The 24,531-nt window shown below is 40.6% G+C and overlaps 1 protein-coding gene across 3 annotated transcripts; it reads left to right on the top strand.

Annotated features, from left to right (window-relative positions):
- Positions 1–6,939: 6,939 nt before the first annotated feature.
- LOC109207964 (LOB domain-containing protein 25-like) lies at positions 6,940–9,848 on the top strand. 3 transcript variants are annotated; one of them, XM_019370966.1, is made up of 2 exons: positions 6,940–7,301; positions 9,133–9,848. In XM_019370966.1, the coding sequence occupies exon 2, from the start codon at positions 9,155–9,157 to the stop codon at positions 9,638–9,640; it is 486 nt and encodes a 161-aa protein (XP_019226511.1). In that variant the 5' UTR covers positions 6,940–7,301; positions 9,133–9,154; the 3' UTR covers positions 9,641–9,848. The 3 variants fall into 3 exon arrangements, with proteins under 3 accessions (XP_019226511.1, XP_019226510.1, XP_019226512.1); XM_019370965.1 differs by having other exon boundaries at positions 6,941–7,301; positions 9,130–9,848; XM_019370967.1 differs by lacking the exon at positions 6,940–7,301 and adding an exon at positions 7,378–7,523 and having other exon boundaries at positions 9,130–9,848.
- The last annotated feature ends 14,683 nt before the right edge of the window (positions 9,849–24,531 follow it).

Below are 24,531 nucleotides of genomic sequence, written 5' to 3'. Positions count from 1 at the left end.
CACTACTCTTCTACTAGATCTTTTCAATTGTCAAGTTTTCACGTTTTGTTCTTCTTTTAAAACTAGGGTTTCTGAACCCTTTCGAAATCACATATATCTTCTGATTTTTTGAGTATTATGTGTTTATGTTTGTGTTATGTGCTTGTGGTGTGATCTTCTGGTTACTTTCCGAGTTCCATGCTTTAATTTTGCTATTAGGGTTCAAGCCTTCTATGATTCTGGATATTTCTTGCTTAGGGTTCTATGATTTTCATGCCTATTGTGTTTTATAGGTCTAATTGTTCATCGTTTACCAAAATATTCTGCTGATTGTGTGCATCCCTTTCGAATCCCTGAATTGTAATGCTTTCCTTTGGTATCTAGGTGCAACTGTGTTGTTACATGTAATTATTTACCCCACTCCCCTTTTTTCCCTGTTTGTGTTTACTGCCCGGAACTATATGAGGTATTTTGGTTCTGAGTTTTGTCAAAACTGTCCCATTGTTTTTCTTTCAAAGCTGGCTCTACATGTATCATTCTTTTTTTAAAAACTGCTTTTCAACTCAATTTCTTTAAAGAAAATTCTATCACTCTCACTACTCCTAGAGTTTAGGTTCTACCCCCCTTCGTGTAAGCATTGCCTTGGCACCTTTGAGTACCCATTGAACTTTGATGCACAAGGCTGGTAATTCCACACTGCACTTGTTCAAACATTTTTGTAATGATTGGGTGCTGGTATTGGCCAAGGACCCCCATTGGGCCCTTAGGGAGCTTTGCCGCACCCGAACCATGGTTAAGGCTGTGAAACTCGAAAGAAGTGAGGTTGGAAGATTGGGCCTGGTTGAAGGCTCCCTATAGAGTAGCTTCTTATTTTATTTTTTTTTTCATTATGTAATTCAGCTATCATGGTTTGTAATAATTTGTAAACAACTGATTGGGGTTATAGTAAAATTGGGAGGGATTATGCATGCTTAGTTTAATTAATGGGTAGAAAACATGTCTATAGGGCTTTACTTACCAATTTGTTCAATAGAAGCCATGCGTAGGACATGCATCTTACACCTAGATATCCTGTTTTAGGCTCTTTACTTTCAGATTGTTATACTCACTTTGTGATCAGTTAGTAATCAACAAATAACTGTTATGAAACTACTACCGCATTTAGAGACCATGCTTTAGGAGCTTTATGTGCATTAGACATCATGTTATTTAGGGTTGCAATTGCTGAACGCCTCACTAGCTATTTAATTTAACAACACAAGTTTGTTTGACTACGTCTTCTCTTTAAAACTGGAATCAATATGCATGTTCACCACTTTTTTTAAGACAAGAAGGCAATACATACATCGCCTAGGCAAGCTTTAGGCCCAATAATAATAAAGATGATTGATTTTGTTTTACTAGTTTCAAACTACTCAACCTTTTAACTTTCCCAACTCTATTATCCGTCTCTCTGAAGTCCATTCTTTTACTGAAAATCTCTTTATCTGGAAACCTGTTTCGTATTTATATGCTCTCACTAATTTCTTGATTCGTGCTCTATTAAGCTTTTAAATTACTGGTACCTTTCCGTCAAGGATCACGTTATTTTGATACTTGTTTACTTAAACTATTGTATTTTTAAATCCTTTTTTAAACGATGTTTTAACAGTTCCCTCACCTTTACTTACTCAACTGTTTTCTTAGTTGTATTTCTGCAAGTCAAACACTCTTTGGATCACTCAATTGTGGTTAAACCTTCTGCTAAAACTGATCTTTAAACTCGCGTTCTTTTAAGACCTTAAATGTGTTTGAGACGTGCTAATTACATGTTTACTTGTGAGGGATCTGTGAGCCTCTTATTTGCTTTTGTATGGTTCCTTTATGTGTAGTCCTACTTGTTATGTATGTCGCCTAGCATTTTGTCCTTTAAACCTAAGGGTTCAGCCTAGACCTTACCTTGTAGGAATAGTGGTCCTAAATACCCTCCAGGACTTATAGAACGGGACGGGTAATAGCATGCAATAAGCATTCGTGACCAATCCACACGTTTAAATAACCTTTACGGGGTGGGAAGGGTAGAATATGGAGATGATGACCAATGCGCTAATATCACGTGCGACCCCTCTTTGAGGAGTGATTGCTGGGTATTGCATTGAAGTGATCTATATTAATCATAAACCTAGGATCCTTTTTCCTTTGTTTGTCTTTGTTTGCTCTCTCTTTAGAATTATTTAGACCTTTCAAATCTCTGCTCTCTTTCTACTTACTTTCACAAGTTTCAATTTAATTGCAAGTCCTTATTTGAGCCTTGATTGATTATTTGTAAAGTAACAACATAGCATGGCCGGGAACCACACTAGTGGATCTTGAGGGGTGCCTAACACCTTCCCCTCGAGATAATTTCTAGCCCTTACCCGAACTCTAGTTTTAAAATTCAAAACCCTTAGTGTCCTAATGCACTTAATCATTAGGTGGCGACTCTTCAAACCCAAAAACCCAATTCCCAAACGGGAATAGAGTTGTCTTCCCGAATATCGTAAACCCGATTTCGCTTTAGAAAAGGGGGGCATCGACAGTTACTGCAGTGAGTGCAAAGCCAATTGTCAAGTACAGTAACATACTTGTTATGAGGGTTGTAGGGAATCTTTTCCCTTTGGAACCCAATTCCCTGCCTGTTTCCCCCCATTATTGGTGTACATGGCAGCAATAGCATCAGAGGACCAGGTCCACTTGAGTAATTTTTCAAGATCACTTTTCACTCTACCTAGTTCTTCCTGAAGTTGTTTATTTTTCTCAAGCTCAGCACACAGACTAGACTTCACTGAATTTAACTCACTTTCAAGCTTAATGTGTGCCTCACTTGTAACTTCCTTTCCCTTTTGAGAATTTTCAGGCCTACTCTTCATCTTAAGTTCCCCAATTGTTTCCTTCAAGTCCACCACCACCACTAATAGGTCATCTCTCTCATGCTCAATGTTAGCAACTCTCTCAGCTAAGATTTCTTTTTCTTTTCTTGCACACTCAATGGTCTCTTTTAGGTCTACCTGAACAAACATTAGATCATCTCTTTCATGTTCTACATTTGCAATTTTTTCATCTAAGGTATCCTTATCTTTCTTCGAGTTCTCAATTGTTTCCTTTAAATCAACTACAGTGACTACTAGGTCATCTCTGGTCTGTTCTGCTTCTCCTAACTCCACAATTAAATCATCTTTATTATTTATAGACTGTGATAAGCATCAATTAACACATTTGTCAATGATATGAGTTTTTTAGGAGAATAAGATTTTAGATTTCTCTGAACATCAAGAAAATTTACCTCATCATCGTCGTCATCTTTATCATCATCAAACTGATCCATCAAGGCAAAGATTGAATCATACTCAGTTGCTTCACTTTCCACTGCCATCATTGAACTATCTCCATGATCATTTTCTTCTTCAGATTCGCTGGAGGAGTCTCCCCATGCAACAAGAGCTTGCTTTACAACATTGTCAGTGGCATTTTTCCTCTTGAAGCGTTTATCAGGAATCGAGTTCCTCTTGGATGCTTTGTCAAAGTTGTTTTTGTACTGATCTTGCTTTAGGAGAGGGCAATCCTTGATGAAGTGTCCTGGCTTGCCACATTTACGACAGAATTCATAAATTTTTGGCTTGCTAGAACTTCCCCTTTTTAGAATGCCTCCATTCCTGCGAACCATCTTCTGGAATCTTCATGTCAAGTAAGCCATAACACTATCCTCATCACTTGAACCATTGTTGTCTGTCTTGAGGACCGGGTTCTTCTCCCTTTTGGGCTCTCTTCTTTCACTGTCCTTCTTCTTCTTTATTTCATATGTTTTCGGATTCCCGACAAGCTCATCAATGGTTAGCTCCTGCAAGTCCTTAGCCTCTGTAATGGCGTTCACTTTGCTTTCCCAAGAACTGGGCAGCACACTGAGGATTTTCTGACAAGCTTGTTTCTTGGAATAATTTCACCAAGAGAGTGAAGCTCATTAATGATAGAGGTGAACCGAGTATGCATATCTTGAATGGATTCATCATCTTTCATCCTAAAGAGCTCGTATTCAGTTGTGAGCATGCCTATCTTGGATTGCTTAGCATGTGTTGTTCCTTCGTGAGCTGTCTGAAGAGCCTCCCAGATTTCTTTTGCTGATTGACATGCTGATATCCTGTTATATTCATCAGGACCAATGCCACAAACAAGAATTTTCTTTGCACGAAAATTCTTTTCTATGGCCTTTTGATCAGCATCATTGAATACCTTCCTTGTCTTGGGAATGGCTACAGCTGGGTCGCCAAGATTCTTGGTAGGAACAAAGGGTCCATCACAGATAACATCCCAAGCTCTAAATATTCAGCCATGATGAAGTCGTGCATCCTAGTCTTCCACCATCTATAATATTGGCTGTTGAACCTTGGTGGCCTGTAAGTAGACTGGCCTTCTTCGAAGTTTAGCGGAGCAGCCATGCGGATCCTTTCTAGGTATTAACCTGATAGAAAGAACCCGCTCTGATACCAATTGATAGAATTTAAGGGTCCACCAAACTCTATAGAGAACCAGGTTATCTATCAGGTTCAACAGAACACACGCACACTGCAGTAAATAAATGACAAGAGGAATTTTATGTGGAAATTTTCCAGCTCAACGGGATTAAAAATCACGACCTACCCTTGTAGGATTTCAACTTCACTGCTGAGCAACTTTCAGATTAAGCAACCTAGGAATTAACCTCTTAATCCCTCACTAACTTGTAACAAACACTCTATTACAAGCCACTTTGTAATTAACTCTATTACAAAGACTTTTACAACTTAACTAACTCTAGCCAAGACACAAACACAAGGGTTTATGATTTACAAAGGGTTTCCTATGCAATGCTTCTAATTAAGCTAAGTAGGAATTACAATTGAAGAACTATTACAAAGTTACAACTCAACTAAGAACATACAATAACTTGATATGGGGAACTGGTCTGTAGCAGTGTTGTTCTTTGTTCTTGATGCACTTGAGAATTGTCTTGATGATCAATCACGTGAGAGTGTTTGAGTGAATTCTCTAAGTGTTCAAGTGATTTGTTTTACCTTCCTTGATGTTAATAATACATGTGTGACATCACTTACAATGATGTAAGCAAGGTAGGTAAAAGGCCTTCCTCATAAAGTTGACTGCTGCATGTACTGTAGCGTGTGCAGGCAGCAATATTCCAGCTGGAGAGTTGACTTCGTACAGTTACCTCGGGAGCTGGTAGCGACCTCTTCCCTCTGTTGTTCCTTTGACTCTAACGAGTTGAACTGTGTCCTAGCTGGAGACATGTTGATCTTTTAAGGTCCTGAAGAAGTGTATCGGGTTCCTTATCTGGTTTTGTACAGTAAGTTTGTTAGATCATCAAAACATAATAGGGATACACATATAACCTATCAGGGTATAACCGCGTAAGTGTTACAGAACTAAGCCTCACACATAAGTTTCAAGACGTTTTGATAGTGCTCTTAGTTGTACAGCTGCATCTACGACGTTATTACAGAAATTCAAAATTTTCTGACAACCACTGATAACATGCAATTTGTCTATCATGTTGGGACAGACCAGGCAAGGAAAAGAAAAGGAAAAGAAAGGTAAAAGGAATAATGAAGTAAAAACTGAAAAGGACAGAAACTTGAACTATTCATGCAATTTTATCTGTCATCTCAAGAAGATTTTCAATCAGTGTTGACATTATTGTTCACATGCACATAAAGATTTAGTCACTGTTTCTATGTAACACTTCAATAATAGAGGCGATGAGTGTTTTTAGGTGAGCTCAATAATAGAAGATGGAGTTTTAATCAATTAAATTTGAGGAATATCCATGTATTTGGTAGTGGCCTGGGAGTTTTCTAGCTAGATGAACCTTTTACAAGAATGCTTTCTTCTTTCTATTGATCCGTAGCAGCTTTTATATTTGGGTGATTCTTTCTGATTATTCTTTTAATTGTAGAGTCTTCCTTTTATACTATTATATTGATATTCGGAGGTGGAGTTAGAAGCCTGGACATGGATTCGACCGAACCTACTAACATTTGCTCATAAATGTATTTGTATTAATAAACTCGTTAGATATGTACATATTTTAAATTTTAAAACTCAGTTATTAGAACTTGAAGTGGTCGTTCTAAACTTTAAAACTCATAAAGTTGAAATCCTGGCTCCGCATGTGTTAACCCTTCTTTTTTATCTTTTAATAAAACGTATATATACCAAGTACCCACTATCAATAAAGCGTTAATGCAACATCGAGCAGATATTAGAAAAATATTTCTTTTTATATGGAAAGACATGGAGAGTTTTCTTTATGAGTATTTTAGTCAGAGCTATGTGTCAATGAGAAAATCATTCCAAGTAGCATGTAAAGAGTTCTGTTTGAGTAAAATACAACATAGCAAAAGAGGTATTCATCAATCGGACTATCGGAATTGCAAGAAGTCCATTCATGGCCTTTGGCCTATAATAATTTGTGGGGGGGGGTGGGGGGGATTGGAGGTTAAGAATATCTTGACATGCATGATCTAGTGGAAAAAGCAATCAGTAAAATAGGAGAAAATGAAAATAGTATGCGGGTACTTGTTATGTTCTCATAAACTATTACTCCTAATTATATCCAAAGAAATGAATGTTATGGTAAAATCATTTTACCCTGTTTAATTTAATCAGCTATAACAGGTTATTACTCTAAATTTCCCGTCTCCATATCAGATTTGCTATGAAAAGTTGTCTACTATTATAGATCAATTTAATAACCCGATGATATGGTAAAAGGTCTAGCACTATATGTGTATGTGTGTGTTTAATTATGAATACACAAACCCAAGCACCTATATTTTTCTTCACATATTAAATCTAAAGTGTAAACTGAAAGCAGAGCCTAGATACTAAACCAGGCCATTAATTGGAGTGAAAAATTGTTCCATCCATTCTTCTTTTTCTTATGAAAGGGACAGTAATTTATTGAAACACCAAAAGTATGTAAAAATTGCCGGACAAATTAAAACCTTTGGCCACAAACACAATCAAGTCACCATTGTTTAAATTATTGGATCTCCTATTTATTGTGGTTAAGTCCTTTTCTGCTTTTTTGCTTTCCGTTCAATCTCCATTCACTTAATGCTTATTGCCTTGTCTTTGTTTCTCTCTCATCATCTCCTTCCCTCAGCTTTTTATTCATAGTGTTTATTGCCTGCTAGGGTTTTCTTCCCTTTCAAAAACTTGTACAAAAATCCAATAGTACCTTTTTAACAATCCTTTCCTATATAGAAGCAAACGACAAAGGTTGAAAGATTTGACGCTACCAAGAACAAGAGGTATTTTTTTTCCTTTCAATTTCTGGATCGACCTAAAAGTACTCTAAGATGTAGATCTATATAATATATAATCGTTAACAATTTCTTTAGACGTTTTCCAAAATATGCGTAATGGCATCTTTAGAAAGACAATCAAATGAAACTATAGAGATTTTGTAGTTTGATCTATAAAGTCTTGTTTTGCGGAACTTTGCAGGTGGAATGTCGGATAAAATCTTTGTAGTAAGTTCACATGTCTCACTGTTTCGTTACTGATGACTTGACATTTTTGGGTTCACTATATTTCATAAATTATGGCAATACACATATATTATCCTTCCCTTTGGCTTTAATTGGAAGTTAATTACTAGGCATGAAGCCAAATTAGATTTACACATTTTTCTGTCAGCCTTTGAGCTTGATTATAGTTTGATCCCATCTCCCTTGCGCTTATTAATATTTCCAAAGTTATTTTTCTAATTTAATATAAAGTAGTAGATGCAACAATATGAAGAAGGCTGAATTTGATTAAGTAGCAGAAGGAAATTCAGAACTATAAATATGTTGTTGATTAAAATTTGTAGCGCCATATATATATATATATATGCAAACTTTAAATTTAGTCAAGGCCTCCAAGATGAAGAAATTAAACAACAGAAGAATAACAATTTAGGTGTTTCTCATTACAGTTTCAAAAAGATTCCCTGTAGAGGAAAATTGATGTTAAGTTTGATGTTAGAACCATTACAGAAATATTTTAGTTGTGTCATTTTTTCCATTGGCAAAGTAATAACTTAAATCCATTTTGTAACACAATTACTCTTGAGCCGGGGTCTATCGGAAACAACCTCTTTACCTTCTCAGGGAAGGGTAAGGTCTGCGTACATACTATTCTCCTCAAATCAATTTGTGGGATTTCACTAGGTTTATTATTGTTGTTGTTGTGCCTATAATCATATACTATACATAGCCAAAGTCCGTGATCTTATAATTCTTAGATCATTGAATCTCGTTTACAATGACATGATCATAAGAATTCATTTGATCATGCGAATTGAGAATCATGGAGATTCTGCTTAAACATTTAATCACATATTCAAGATTTAAACTAAAACTTGCCTACATGATATTTATTTGTCAACAATGTTAAGGTCTGAAATATCTCCCTTTGATATGTCTGGCAAAAAAAAGGCTTTTTTCATTTGCTTTAATCTTTAAGAGGCCACCGCACATATATACCAATGAATTTGTGTTATGTTGATTGGCAGTGTAAAAATATCTTACAATATTAGGTTAATAAGTTGACCTACTATTATTTCTGATATTGTGACCTGAAATATTAAAACATTTCGTCCTAATTTATGCGATGATATTTTATTTTAACTTTTTTCCTAAAGAATAACTTCTTTCTATATTTCGATTTAACTTTGAAGCTTCTCATTTTACTAGATAAGTACTAGTTTATAGTTATATTTACGACCTTCTTGGACCGCAAGTTTCAAAAATCTTTTTTTTTCCCCTTCAACTTCATGCCGTTTAACGCTAACATAAATTGAAATGGAGGAAGTAACTTATAGTTGGAATTTAAGTTTTGAGTATGTTTTAACACCATCATGGTAAATTGGCCTACAACAACTCATAAGTACTTTTCATATTAAGTGTGATATGGTAATGTAGGAAATAAAGTAGTGATGTGGTAACCGATTAAATTGATTTTACGTACAATGTAACCGTTGGTCATAAAATTTCAATGATAGAGTAAAGGTATTATATTTTGTATATATATATATATATATAAAAAAAACTTGAACTTTGCATGAATTAACAACAAATTCAATTTATTACGCAGCAGATAAGTGTTCTTTGTAGACAAGATGTCTTCTTCCAGCAGCTACTCAAACCCTCCATGCGCTGCCTGCAAATTCTTGAGAAGAAAATGCTTGCCAAGTTGCATTTTTGCTCCTTATTTTCCTCCAGAGGAGCCAATAAAGTTCACAACCGTACACAAAGTATTTGGTGCCAGCAACGTAAGTAAGCTTCTGAATGAAATCCAACCACATCAGAGAGAAGATGCAGTCAATTCTCTCGCTTATGAAGCCGAGGCGCGGTTAAAAGATCCTGTCTATGGCTGTGTTGGAGCAATTTCAGTTCTTCAAAAGCAAGTTATTCGCCTCCAAAAAGAACTCGATGCCACAAATGCTGACTTAATGCGATACGCCAATTATGAATCAGGAGGAGGAACAGGTACTCTAATTGGTCAAACATATGGAATGTTTGGTCCTAGATATTCTTCTGCGTGGAATAGTCGTATTAATTCAGGAGATCATAATAATGGAATTGATGATGATAGTGGGAGGTGAGGAAGTTCCAGCATCACTGAAGAAAATGATAAGATAGCAATATTCTAGCTTGTTATAGCTAGATATTGTTAGTAGTATTTGTTACTATATTATTACCTTTGTTTCCCGGAGTGGAAAGCAAACCTTAATGTATAAAACAGTCCTATCAATTTGGTGGATTATTGAGTTTGTGTATATGTATATGAGGAGAAATATATGTTTCCATATATATATATATATATATATATATATTTATATATGGGAATTCTTATTTTGCACTGTATATAGTCTTTTTTGGGACCAATCTCCCGTTTTAGAAGTAGTTGAATGTGTTTTTCATTTTGAAGATAAATTTAGCTCACTAGCTATTTGGGGACAGAAATTAACTAGCAGCCGCAAAAAAAAAGGATCTTTATTGCAAATGCCCCTATCTAAAATTTCTGACTTAGCTTCTATATTGGACTTCTTTTTTTAACCTTAGTATAATGTGTTTGTCGTCGCTTGTGAACATTTTGGCATCTTGAAATAACTGTATATGTCGTCTTTGTCCATAACAGTAACCTGAATAGTTGCCTACTCTAGAGTAGGATCCCGAAAGCAAAAGCTCTTTTCTTATGTAAATATGTGAGGGCCCATAAAAACCCTGTAGATACCTGATTGTTGAATTATCTATACATATCACGAAAGAGGACAAATATATGGAATAGCTACGAAGAAACAACAATTGAGGGAGGTTTCAAATAAAATAGTACGAGATATGTGTAGAATCACCTTCCGGTCTCGCATCTTTCCATTCTTTACTTAGTTGTTTCAATTACATGATTTTTATCAAACTTAGCTCGAACTGAGCTACAATGGAGGTCAGAAGCTTCTAGAAAGAAGCAAGAACAGAGAAGAGAAAGCAGAGAACACGTAATTGGAGAAGAAGAAATCTCAAACTGATTAATTGTGTGTAGGTCCCCTTGTATACAACTAGCAATAAGAATGTAAAATATCGAATCTAATGTTACTACAGCTGTCAAATACTAACCACTAACTAACTACTAACTGCTGACTCAGCACATACTGACTAATCTAGAAAGAGAAGAAATACAGGATAAATATTTATTCTCAATACCCCCAGCCCCACCCCCCCTTCAAGTTGGAAGTGCCGGCAACACTGCCAACTTGCCTAATACAACAGAATGTTTCACTCTGGTAAGAGCTTTGGTGAGGATGTCTGTTAGCTACTCATTTGTAGTGACATGGTGCAGAGATATGAGCCAGAGATATGAGCCCTTCTTGTAGTTTGTCATGCACAAAATGACAATCAACTTTAATATGCTTAGTCCTCTCATGACACGCAGGATTTCTATCAATGTGGAGGGTTGATTGGCTATCACAGTGTACTGAAACAGGCTTGGGATATGGCACATTAAGCTTATCCAATAATTTGCATAACCAAACCAACTCCCCTACTACCTTCCTGAGTGATCTGTACTCAGCTTCTGCTGAGGATAAAGATATGGTCTCCTGCTTCATCGACTTCCAATTGATAGGACTGTTTCCCAGTAATACCAAATATCCACTCATTGATCTTCTTGAATCTAGGCATGAAGCCCAACTAGAGTCACATAATACCCTTATTGTCCTGTCCTCATCTTTTGACATGAAGATACCTAAGGTAGGATCACCCTTCAGATATCTTAACAAGAGGAATGCAGCTTTTAAGTGAGGTTCCCTAGGTTCTTTCATAAATTGGCTTAAGTGTTTAACACTATAAGCTATGTCAGGCCTGGTGTTGGTGTAACGACCCGACAGGTCGTTCTGAACCTCGTTCCCCCATTAATTGCCTATTCTGTATTTATTTGTTGTTATGAGACTTGTCGGGGTGGTTGATTTTGTTCCGAGAATGTTTCAGAGTGAATTGGAACACTTAGTCCCAAGGTTGGAAACCTAAGTTGAAAGAGTTGACCGAAAGTTGACTTATGTATAATTGAGTCCGGAATGGAGTTTTAATGGTTCTGATAGCTCCGTATGGTAATTTTTGACTTAGGAGTGTGTTCGAATATTGATTTGGAGGTTCGTAGGTGATTTTGGCTTGAATTGGCGAAAGTTGGAAAAGTTGAAGTTTGGAGAGTTGAGAAGTTTGACCGAGAGTTGATTTTGTGGTTACCGGGAGCGAATTTTGGTTCCGAAAGTTTGAATAGGTCCGTTGTGCCATTTATGACTTGTGTGCAAAATTTAAAGGTCAATCGGAGTTGATTTGACAGGTTTCGGCATCGATTATAGAAATTGAAAATTTATTAGTTTCATTATGCTTAAATTGGGGTGTGATTTTATATTTTTAACACTGTTTGATGTGATTTGGGGTCTAGACTAAGTTCGTATCGTATTTTGGGATGTGTTGGATGGGGTCTCGGGGATGATAAGGATGGAAATCGGAATAAGTTTGGACTGGAGGAATTGCTGAAGTGCACCAGGTCTGATGTGATCGCACCTACGAAGGATTTGGTTGCAGGTGCGAGACCGCAGAGGCGTGTTTGGCATCGCGGTGCGGAATTTTGCTGGCATGAGGGGATGATAAGGTGCGAGGTTTTGGCCACACATGCGAGATCGCAGATGCGGGAAGGAGAAGCACAGGTGCAATTTGGGCGAGTGGCAGCAGTTTCCGCAAAAGAGGAGTGGAGGTCACCGGTGCGACTCCGCAGATACAAAGCCTTGTCAGCAGAAGTGAGGGCAGGGTGCCTTCATGAAACCGCAGAAGAGGAATATTTGTCGTGCCTGCGGGACCGTAGATGCGGTTAAGTGGATCGCAAGTGCGAAAGAACTGCAGTAAATTATTTCTAAGGGTTCAGAGGGTATGAATTCCTAAAATACATGTTATGTGGTTGGTGTTGAGGTGACGCACATGCTAGGTGACGGGCGTGTATATATATATATATATATATATATATCGCGTAACTATGTAGTCATCTAATCTTGCTATTATTTGTGTTCACTCCATGTGTTAGAAAACTTGAGTTGTGATTCATGTTAGAGATCATGTCTAGGCTATATGCTGGTACTACTGGGACCAACAGAGGTCGTTCTTTTGTTATTGAGTTATTTGCTTAAATTGCAACTATGTACTCAGTCACATTCATTATTTGCATATCATATCTCAGTCTCTGTTATCATTTATTGTGATATCATGTATTATTGTTTTGGGCCAATTTGCATGAGTATTCTGAGCCCGAGAGACTGGATAGATTGATGAATGAGTGATGTCGAGGGCCTGATTGTGAGTGATATTAATGGGGTCGGGCTGCGCACCACAACAGGTTTTATTAATTTATGATGGGATCGGGTTGCAAGCTGCAACGGGCATTATTGACTCATGATGGGAGAGGTATGCACGCTGCAACAAGTATTATTGATTCATGATGGGATCGGGCTGCGCACCGCAGCAAGTTTATTAGCGCTTGGGCAGGATCCGCCCCTCCGGAGTCTGACATACCAACAGTGAGCGCAGGTACCGTACAATGTTGAGTGACTGGGTGTGATGAGTAAGAGTTGAGACAGTTAGATTAAGTATTCTGAGAGTGGGATTACGTGAGGTTATCATTGTGATGCATTACCTGTGACATGCACATTTGACATGTAGATATAGAGATGTAACATTTCTTATATCAGTCATACTTGGCATATTTCATATGTGTTGAGCTTAAATTGTTAAACTTGAAAGCATGTCTACATTCCTGTACTGTGTACAATTTGATTATGAGTTTCTCTAGGATTTTAATGTCATATTTGTATGGTTGTAATGTGGATTTGGACTGTACCTTTCTGAGCTCGTCACTGCTTTCAGCCCAAGGTTAGTCTTGTTACTTATTGAGTACATTGGGTCGGATATACTCATACTATGCTCTGCACTTCATGTGCAGATCCAGGTACTTTTGGGCATGGCGGTTGCTAGCTTTGGAGCTTTATCTATTCAGAGACTATTGAGGTAGTTGCCTTGGCATCCGCAGACCTTGACTCTCCTTCTTTTCAGTTTATTAGTAATGTTCTATCTTTTCTAGACAATGTTTTAGCAGTCAGACTATGTTGTCATTTAGATTCTCATGTACTTAGTGACACGCGAATTTTGGGGAATTTTGTATTGAGCCGCGGTATTTTCTTATCATTTATTTATGAGGTTTTAACTATTAAGCTTATTTTATTATGTTTTCAATTTAAAGATGTGTGGTTATTTGTGATTGTCAGCTTGCTAGTATTGCGATAGGAGCCATCACGATGTATGGGATTTTGGGTTGTGACAAGTTAGTATCAGAGCCTAGGTTACATAGGTCTCACGAGTCATAAACGGGTTTAGTAGAGTCTTGCGAATCGGTACGGAGATGTCTGTACTTATCTTCGAGAAGTTGCCGAACCATTAGGAAATTTCACTTTCTTGTAATCTTGTCGTGCGAATTTGTTAATTCCGGAAACTAAACTTCTGCCATTATATGCTCTCACAGATGGTGAGGACACGTGCTACCGGATCGGGCGGACAACCACCAATACCACCAGTTAGGGCTACGAGAGGTCGGGGACGCGGTAAAGGCTAGAGCAGCACCTGTTGACCCACCAGTTGCTCCAACTCAGGAGCAGATTCCAAATGTGGTTGAGCCGGTGGGACCAGCTCAGGCACCAGTTGTGCCCATTGTGATTCCAGGCTTTTAGGAGGCTCTAGCATGGATATTGAACGTATGCTCTGTACTTGCTCTGCTGTTTCCGTTCAGGCCACATCAGCCACTTCTTAGGCCGGGGGAGGTGCACAAACTCTCGTCGCCCGTACTCCAGAGTATGTGGTGCAGGGACTTCATACACCGGGGGTAATACTAGCCCAACCGGTTGTAATTGCTCAGGCCCAGATGGGTCCCCCAATGAATGAAGAGGAGAAGAAGAGAGTAGAGAGGTTTGGGAGGCTCAAGCCTTAATCATTCAATGGGGCTGATTTAGAGGATGCTCGGGACTTCTTGGATAGGTGTCAGCGGATTCTTCATACGGCGGGTATTGTAGAGACTAGTGGGGTCTCATTTACTACTTTTCAACTATCGGGGGCAGCCTTCAGATGGTGGGAGCCTTATGAGTGAAGCAGGCCAACCGGTGTTGTACCACTTACGTGGCACGAGTTCTCCGTTCTCTTCTTGGAGAAGTTTGTACCACCGACCTACAAGGAGGAGCTGCATAGGCAATTTGAGCAGCTACGCCAGGAGGGTATGTCCGTGACCCAGTACGAGATGATATTTTCAGAGTTGGCTTGTCACGCGATCTGGTCGATTCCCACATAGAGGGAGAGGATTAGGAGGTCATTGATGGCCTCAACTATGGACTGCATTTTGTCATGACTTGGGATATTGCATCAGGTGCTAGGTTCGACGAGGTGGTTGATATTGCTAGGTAGCTAGAGCATGTCCGTAGTCAGAAGCGTGAAGAGAGGGAGGCCAAGAGGCCTCGTGGTTTAGGTGGTTTCAGTGGTGTTTCTTCTGGAGGGCAGTCCCACCACAGTAGGGATCGTCCTTATAGGCCCGCTCAGATGGCTCGTTCGATTTATCGTGGTGCATCACCTAGCCATGGTTCATACAGTACCCATCTGGGTCAGTCATCTATCAGTTCCCTCCCAACTCAGAGTTTATCTCGTGCTCCATCAGTTCAGGGTTCATCTGTTCCAGGTCCTTCTAGTAGTTATTTTGGTTCTCGGGGTCCACTTCAGTACCTGTCGCCATTGTTAGAGCGGGGTTGCTTTGAGAGTGGAGAGTTTGGTTATGTGAAGAGGCATTGTCCCCGACTTTTGGGAGGTCCAGTTCGGTAGAGGAGTCAGGCTACGACTTCTGCACCAGTTACTTCACCACCCACTTAGCCAGCTGGGGGTGGGGCTCAAGTAGCTAGAGGTAGCCCTAGAGAGGGAGGCCGATCAGGTGGCGGTTAGGCTCGATGTTGTGCTTTCCCTCTCAGGCCAGAGGCTGTTGCTTCAGACGCAATGATCACAGGTATTGTCTCAGTATGTCATAAGGATGCTTGTATATTATTTGACCCTGGTTCCACTTATTCGTATGTATCATCATATTTTGCTCGTTATCTGGATATGACCAAAGAGTCCTTAAGTTCACATGTTCATGCATCTACACCAGAGGGCGATTCTATTTTTGTAAATCGTGTTTATTGGTCGTGTGCAGTGACCATTGGGGGATTGGAGACTAGAGTTGATCTCTTATTGCTTAGTATAGTTGATTTCGACGTGATTTTGGGTATGGACTGGTTGTCCCCATGTCATGCTATTCTAGATTGTCACGCTAAGACCGGGACGTCGGCGAAGCCGGGGTTTCCTAGGATCGAGTGGAGAGGTTCTCCGTACTATGTTCCTAGTAGGGTGATTTCATATATGAAAGGCCCAACGAATGGTTGGGAAGGGGTGTTTCTCATATTTTGCTTTTGTGAGGGATGTTGGTGCTGATACTCCTACCATTGTTTCTGTTCTGGTAGTGCAAGACTTTTCGGATGTATTTCCTGCAGACCAGTCGGACATGGCACCCGACAAGGATATTGATTTTGGTATGGACTTGGTGTTGGGCACTCAGCCCATTTGTATTACTCCGTACCGTATGGAACCAGCAGAGTTGAAGGAATTGAAAGATTAGGAGCTTCTTGATAAGGGGTTCATTAGGCCTAGTATATCGCCTTGGGGTGAATCGGTTCTGTTTGTGAAGAAGAAAGATAGTACTATGCGTATGTGCATTGACTACAGGAAGTTGAACAAACTTACAATTAAGAACAAGTATCCTTTGTTGCGCATTGATGAATTATTTGACCAGCTCTAGGGAGTTAGGGTGTTCTCCAAGATTGATTTGAGGTCTAGTTATCACTAGATGAAGATTCGGGACTCGGGTATTCTGAAGATAGCATTTAGGAACCGTTATGGTCATTAAGAGTTCCTACCAACGCCCTAGAAGCATTCATGCATCTGATGAACAGTCTATTCCATCCATATCTTGATTCGTTTGTTGTAGTATTTATTGATGATATCCTGGTGCACTCACGTAGCCAGGAGGAAAATCTTTATGCCAAGTTCTCTAAGTGTGAGTTTTGGCTCAATTTGGTGGCGTTCTTGGGGAACATGGTGTCCAGTGAGGGGATCAAGGTGGACCCGAAGAAGATTGAGGTAGTTCAGAGTTGTCCTAGATCATCTTCAGCAACAGAGATTCGGAGTTTTCTCGGCTCGGACGGATATTATGTCGCTTCTTGGAGGGTTTCTCATCCATTGTAGCACCGTTTACTAGGTTGACCCAGAAGGGTGCTCCATTTAGGTGGTCGGATGAGTGTAAGGAGAGATTTCAGAAGCTCAAGACAGACTTGCCAAAACTCCAGTTCTAGTTTAGCCTTCAGCATCGGGCTCTTATACAGTGTATTGTGATGCTTCTCGGATTGTTATTGGTTGTGTCTTGATGTAAAAGGGTAGAGTGATTGCTTATGATTCACGTCAGTTGAAGCCTCATGAGAAGAACTACCATGTTCATGATTTGGAGTTGGCAACCATTATTCATGCATTGAAGATTTGGAGGTATTATCTCTACGGTGTGTCTTTTGAGATATTACTGATCATTAGAGTCTCCAGCACTTGTTCAAGTAGAAGGATCTAAATTTGAGGTAGTGGAGATGGTTGGAGCTACTAAAGGACTATGATATTACCATTTTGTAATATCCCGGGAAGGCCAATGTGGTGGCTGATGCCTTGAGTAGAAAGGCGGTGAGTATGGGTAGCCTTGCATTTATTCCTGTTGGTGAGAGACCGTTTGCATCAGATGTTCAGGCCTTGGCCAATCAGTTCGTGAGGATAGATGTTTCGGAGCCTAATCGGGTTCTAGCTTGTATGATTTCTCGGTCTTCCTTATATGATCGTATCAGAGAGCATCAGTATGACAACCCCCATTTGCTCATCCTTGAGGAGACAGTTCAGCACGGTAATGCCAAGGAGGTTCTATTAGGGATGATGGGGTGTTCCGAATGCAGGGTCGGATTTGTGTGCCCAATGTACATGGGTCACGTGAGTTGATTCTTTATGAGGCCCACAGTTCGTGGTATTCCATTCATCCGGGTGCCTCAAAGATGTATCAGGACTTGAGGCAGCACTATTGGTTGAGGAGGATGAAGAAATATATAGTGGGGTTTGTAGCTCGGTGCTTAAATTGTCAGCAGGTGAAGTACGAGCATCAGAGGCCAGGCGGTTTGCTTCAGAGACTCGAGATCCGGGGGTGGAAATGAGAGCATATCACCATGGACTTCGTAGTTGGGCTCCCACGGACTTTGAAGATGTTTGATGCTATTTGGGTTATTGTGGACCGGTTGACTAAGTCACCGCATTTCATTCCAATTGGGACTACCTATTTTTCGAAATGATTGGTTGAGATCTATATCCGCGAGATTGTTCGCCTTCACGATGCGCCGGTGTCTATTATTTCAGATCAGGGCGTGCAGTTTACATCGTAGTTTTGGAAAGCAGTGCAGCGAGAGTTAGGCATACAGGTTGAGTTGAGTACATCATTTCACCCTCAGACGGACAGACAGTTCGAGCGCACTATTCAGATATTGGAGGATATTCTAAGCACTTGTGTCATGGATTTCAGGGGTTCTAAGGATCAGTTTCTACCGCTTGCAGATTTTTCCTATAACAACAACTATCAATCGAGTATTCAGATAGCTCCGTATGAGGCTTTGTATGGGAAGCGGTGTTGGTCTCTAGTTGGTTGGTTTGAGCCGAGTGAGGCTAGGATTTTGGGTACTGACTTGGTCCAGGATGCTTTGGAAAAAGTTAAGTTGATTCAGGATCGGATTCGTACGGCAGTCTAAACAGAAGAGTTACATCGATCGGAAGGTTCGTGATGTTGCTTACATGGTGGGAGAGAAGGTATTGCTCAGATTTTCACCCATGAAGGGTGTATGAGGTCCGGGAAGAAGGGAAAGTTGAGCCCTCGGTATATTGGCCCTTTTTAGGTGCTTGAGAGGATTGGAGAGGTAGCTTACAAACTTGAATTGCCACCTAGTCTATCGAGTGTTCATCCGTCTCATGTTTAGACTTCAGCACGGTTCAGTTAGATGGGGATTGGACTTATAATGTGGAGTTAGTGGCCATTTTGGATCGGCAGGTTCGAAAGTTAAGGTTAAAGAATATAGCTTCAATGAAGGTGCAGTGGTAAGGTCATCTAGTGAGGAGGCTACTTGGGATACTGAGCGGGAGATGCGGTGCTGATATCGACACCCGTTTGAGACTCCAGGTATGATTCTAGACCCGTTTGAGCACGAACATTAGTTTAAGAGGGGGGAATGTAATGACTTGACCGGTCATTTGGAAAATTATAGCATCGTTCCCCCATTTATTGCCTATTATGTGTTTGTTTATTGTTATGGGACTTGCTGGGGTGGTTAGTTTAGTTTCGGAGATGTTTCGGATTGAATTGGGACACTTAGTCGCAAGGTAGGATTTCTAGGTTGAAAGAGTTGACCGGATGTTGACTTATGTGTAATTGACTCCGGAACGAAGTTTTGATGGTTCTGATAGCTCCGTATGGTGATTTTGGACTTAGGAGTATGTTCGGATATTGATTTGGAGGTTTATAGGCGATTTTGGCTTGAATTGGCGAAAGTTAGAAAAGTTAAAGTTTGGAGAGTTGAGAAGTTTAACCGAGAGTTGACTTTGTGGTTACCAGGCTCGAATTTTGGTTCGAGATGTTGGAATAGGTCCATTGTGTCATTTATGACTTGTGCGCCAAATTTGAGATCAATCAGAGTTGATTTGATAGGTTTCGGCATCGATTGTAGAAGCTGGAAATTCATTAGTTTCATTAGCCTTGAATTGGGGTGTGATTCATGTTTTGATGTTGTTTGATGTGATTTGGGGCCTCGACTAAGTTCGTATCGTGTATTGGGTTGTGTCGGTATGTTTGGATGGGGTCCTAGGGGCCTCGGGATGATTCGGATGGAAATCGGAATGAGTTTGGACTTGAGTAATTGTTAAAGTGCACTAGGTCTGATGAGATCGCACCTGCGAAGGATTTGGCTGCAGGTGTGAGACCGCAGAGGTGTGTTTGGCATCGCACATGCGGAATTTTGCTAGGCTGAGGGGATGCGCAGGTGCGAGGTTTTGGCCGCACCTGCGAGATCGCAGATGCGGGAAGGAGAAGCGCATGTGCGATTTAAGCGAGTGGCAGCAGCTTCCGCAGAAGCGGAGAGTAGGTCGCTGGTGCGTCTCTGCAGATGTGGAGCCTTGTTCGCAGAAGCGAGGGCAGGGGGCCTTCATGAAACCACAGAAGCAAAATTCTGTTCGCCCTTACGGGACCGCAGATGCGGTTAAGTGGGTCGCATGTGCGAAAGCACTAGCAGTATATTATTTCGAAGGGTTCCGAGATTTTATTCATTTTTGGACTTTGGGAGCTCGGATTGGGGCAATATTTGAAGGGGTTTTATCTAGATTTCTATAGGTAAGCCACTTTTGATAGTTTTTATTCATTAATATTGAATAACCATTGAATTTCTCACCTAGATTATGTATTTTTAAGGTGAAATTTGGGGGAATTTTGGACTAGGGATTGGAGTGTAAGACTTTGGGATTTGAGTGTCGATTTGTGGTCGGAATTGGGTGATTTTGGTATGGTTGGACTCGTTATTGATGGGTGTTCGGATTTTGTAATTTTTGTCGAATTTCGAGATGTGGGGTTAGGGTTGACTTTTTGATTTTGTTAAAGAACTTAGCTTTATCATATGAAATTGATTCCTATAGCTTGTGTTGATCGTATTGAGTTGTTTGTGAATAGATTCGAGTCGTTCGGAGGCCAATTCGCGAGGCAAAGGCTTGTTGGAGTAGACATTCGCGAGGTTCAGGTAAGTAACACTTCAAAACTTGGTTCTGAGGGAACTAATACCTAATATACGTGTTACGTGGTTGGTATTGAGGTGACGCATATGCTAGGTGACGGGCGTGTGGGCGTGAACTGGAGTAATTGTGACTTAGTTGATTCCGTGGAACTGTGTAGTCATCTAATCTTGCTATTATTCGTGTTCACTCCATGTGTTAGAGAACTTGAGTTAAGATTCATGTTAGAGATCATGTCTAGGCTATATGCCGGTACTGTTGGGATCCACAGAGGTCGTTCTTTTGTTGTTGAGTTATTTGCTTAAATTGCAATTATGTACTATGTCGCATTCATCATTTGCATATCATATCTCAGTCTCTGTTATCATTATTTATGATATCATGTATCATTGCTTTGGGCTGATTGGCAATGAATACTGTGAGCCCGAAAGACTGGAGAGATTGATGACTGAGTGAGGTTGAGGGCCTGATTGTGAGTGATATTGATGGGATTGGGTTTCGCGCCACAGTAATTTTTATTGATTCATGATGGGATCGGGTTGCACGCCGCAGCAACTATTATTGATTCATGATGGGATCGGGCTGCACGCCGCAGCAGGTTTATTAGCGCTTAGGCAGGATCCGCCCCTCCGGAGTCTGACATACTAGTAGTGAACGTAGGTACCGTACAATGCTAAGTGACTGAGAGTGATGAGTAAAAGTTGAGGCAATCAGATTGAGTACTCTGAGAGTGGGAGTATGGAAGGTTATCATTGTGATGCATTACCTGTGACATGTACATTTGACACAGATATAGAGATTAACATTTCTCATATCAGCCATACTTGGCATATTTCATATGTGTTGAGCTTAAACTGTTAAACTTGAAAGCATGTCTACATTCCCGTACTGTGTACCATCTGATTATGAGTTTCTCTAGGATTTTAATGTCATATTTCCTGTCATATTTGTACTGTTGTAATCTGGATTTGGACTATACCTTTATGAGCTCGTCACTTCTTTCAATTCAAGGTTAGTCTTGTTACTTATTGAGTACATTGGGTCGGTTGTACTCATACTACACTCTGTACTTCGTGTGCATATCCAGGTACTTCTAGGCACGGCGGTTGCTAGCTTTGAAGCTTTATATGTTCGGAGACTATTGAGGTAGTGTCTTGGCGTCCGCAGACCTTGACTCTCCTTCTTTTCAGTTTATTAGTATTGTTCTCTATCTTTCTAGATAGTGTTTTAGCAGTCAGAATATGTTGTCATACAGATGCTCATGTACTCAGTGACACCCGGGTTCTAGGAAATTTTGTATTGAGTCCCGATATTTTCTTATCAGTTATTTATGAGGTTTTCACTATTAAGCTTATTTTATTATGTTTTCAATTTAAAGATGCATGGTTATTTGTGATTGTTGTCTTGCCTAGTATTATGATAGGCGCCATCACGACATGTGGGATTTTGGGTCGTGACAAGTTGGTATCAGAACCAAGGTTACATAGGTCTCACGAGTCATGAGCGGGTTTAGTAGAGTCTTGCGGATCGGTATGGAGACATCCGTACTTATCTTTGAGAGGCCACCCAACCATTAGGAAAACTTCACTTTATTTAATCTTATCGTGCGAATTTGTTGATTAGGGAAACTAAACTTCTATTATTCTATTCTATCGCAGATGGAGAGGACACGTGCTACCGGACTGGGCGAACGGCCACCAGTACCACCAGCTAAGGCCAAGAGAGGCCGGGGACGCGATAGATGCCGAGGTGCAGCTCGTATTGCAGCAGCACCTGTAGACCCACCAGTTGCTCCAGCTCAGGAGCAGATTCCACATGTGGTTGGGCCTGTGAGACTAGCTCAGACACCAGCTGTGCCCATTGTGATTCCAAGCCTTCAGGAGGCTCTGGCCTAGATATTGACCGTATGCTTTATCCTTGCTCATTCGATTTTCGTTCAGGCTGCACGGCCATTTCTTACGCCGGGGGAAGTGCACAGACTATCGCCGCTCGTACTCCAGAGCAGGTGGTGTAGGGACTTCAGCCAACGGGGTTACTACTAACCCAGCCGGTTGCAATTGCTCAGGACCAAATGGGTCCCCCTATGAGTGACGAGGAGCAGAAGAGTCTAGAGAGGCTTGAGAGGCTCAAGCCTCCATCATTTAGTGGGCCTGAGTCAGAGGATTCTTGCACAGCGGGTATTCTAGAGACTAATGGGGTCTCATTTACTACTTTTCAGCTATCAAGGGCAACGTTCAGATGGTGGGAGGCCAATGAGTGGAGCAGGCCAGCCGGTGCTACAACACTTACGTGGCACGAGTTCTCTATCTCTTCTCGGAGAAGTTTGTGCCACCAATCTGTAAGGAAAAGCTGCACAGGTAGTTTGAGCAGCTATGATGGGAGCAGTGTTATTAAAAGCGCGCGCTTCTCACTTTAAGCGATGAAGCAACGCGAGGCACAGGGTTAGCGCTTTTCTGTTAAAAAGGCGACTCACATTCAAAAAGTGTGCGCTTTATCTGCTTAAGCGAGAAGCGAGCCGATAGAAAAAGCGAGAAAAAGCAAGCGTAAGCGAGCAGAAGGCATCAGCTAGGGTTTTTTTTAAAAAAATTGGCAAACAAACCATCTGTTAACAAAACAAACATACGCTCTTCAAGGCCTTCTTCTCCAGCAAACTCCAGCGACGACCATTGCTGCTCCAACGACTTCTTCTCCAGTTCTGGTAAGTTTCTTCAACTTCTTCTTCTTCTTCTTCTTTTTCTGTTCTTCTTCTTCTGTTCTTCATCTTCTTCTTCTGTTCTTCTTCTTCTTCTATTCTTCTTTAAATTTTTTTTCACTTTTTAAGCGCTAATTTTGTGCCCTAAACGAACTCTTCTTCTTCTGTTCTACTTTGTGCTCTATTTTATGCTTTATGCTCTGTTTTCTGCTTTATCATCCTCTAAATGCTCTATTTTCTGGTTGTTTTAATAACTCGAACATGAGATGCTTCAAGAGTTTGGAGATCTTGTTGAAGAATAGGATGTTGCTCCTTTTGTGATTTTGTTTTGCATTTGCTTAATATGTTATGACTTATGACTTTTGAGGATTATTCACTATCTAGTTTTAGTATCTAGTATTTGCTTCTTGATTTAATAATTGAAACATTTGCTTAATACGTTATTTTTAATGAGTTCTTAGCCATTTATCTATGCCTTTTTTTTATTTATATGTTAAATTGTGCTTCACATGAAAAAAGTGTGCGCTTCTCTTCTCGCTTTGGTGAAGCGAGGCCTCGTCGCTTTTTTGCGCTTAACGCTTTCCAAAACACTGGCCGGGAGGGTATGTCTGTGACCAAGTATGAGATGAGATTTTCATAGTTGGCTCGTCACGCAATCTGGTTGGTTCCCGCATAGAGGGAGAGGATTAGGAGGTTCATTGATGGCCTAATCTATGGACTGCATTTTTTCATGACTCGGGAGATTGTATCATGTGCTAGGTTAGACGAGGTGGTTGATATTTCTAGGCGGTTAGAGCAGGTTCGTAGTCAGGAGCGTGAGGAGACGGAGGCAAAGAGGCCTCGTGGTTTGGGTTATTTTAGCGGTGTTTCTTCTGGAGAGCAGTCCCACCACAGTAGGGATTGACCTTATAGGCCCGATTAAATGGCTCGTTCGGTTATTTGTGCATCATCTAGCCATGGTTCATACAGTGCCCGTCCGTGTTAGTTATCTCTCAATGCCCTTCTAGCTTAGAGTTCATCTCGTGCTCCATCAATCCAAGGTTCATCTGTGCCAGGTCCTTCTAGTAGTTATTTTGGTTCTCGGGGTCCGCTTCAGTACCTTCCACCATTGTTAGAGCAGGGTTGCTTTGAGTATGGAGAGTTTGGTCATGCGAAGAGGCATTGTGCATGTCTTTTGGGAGGTCCAGTTCAATAGAGGAGTCAGGCTGCGGATTCCGCACCAGTTACACACCACCCGCTCAGCCAGCTCGGGGTGGGTCTCAGGCAGCTAGAGGTCGCCCTAAAGGGGGTGGCCGATCAGGTGGCGGTCAGGCTCGATGTTATGCTTTCCCTGCCAGGCCAAAGGTTGTT

This window comes from Nicotiana attenuata, unplaced genomic scaffold, assembly GCF_001879085.1.
Source record: "Nicotiana attenuata strain UT unplaced genomic scaffold, NIATTr2, whole genome shotgun sequence".
Lineage (NCBI taxonomy): Eukaryota > Viridiplantae > Streptophyta > Magnoliopsida > Solanales > Solanaceae > Nicotiana > Nicotiana attenuata.
The sequence above is the reverse complement of the archived record's forward strand: the minus strand, read 5'-3'. Positions and strand labels throughout refer to the sequence as shown.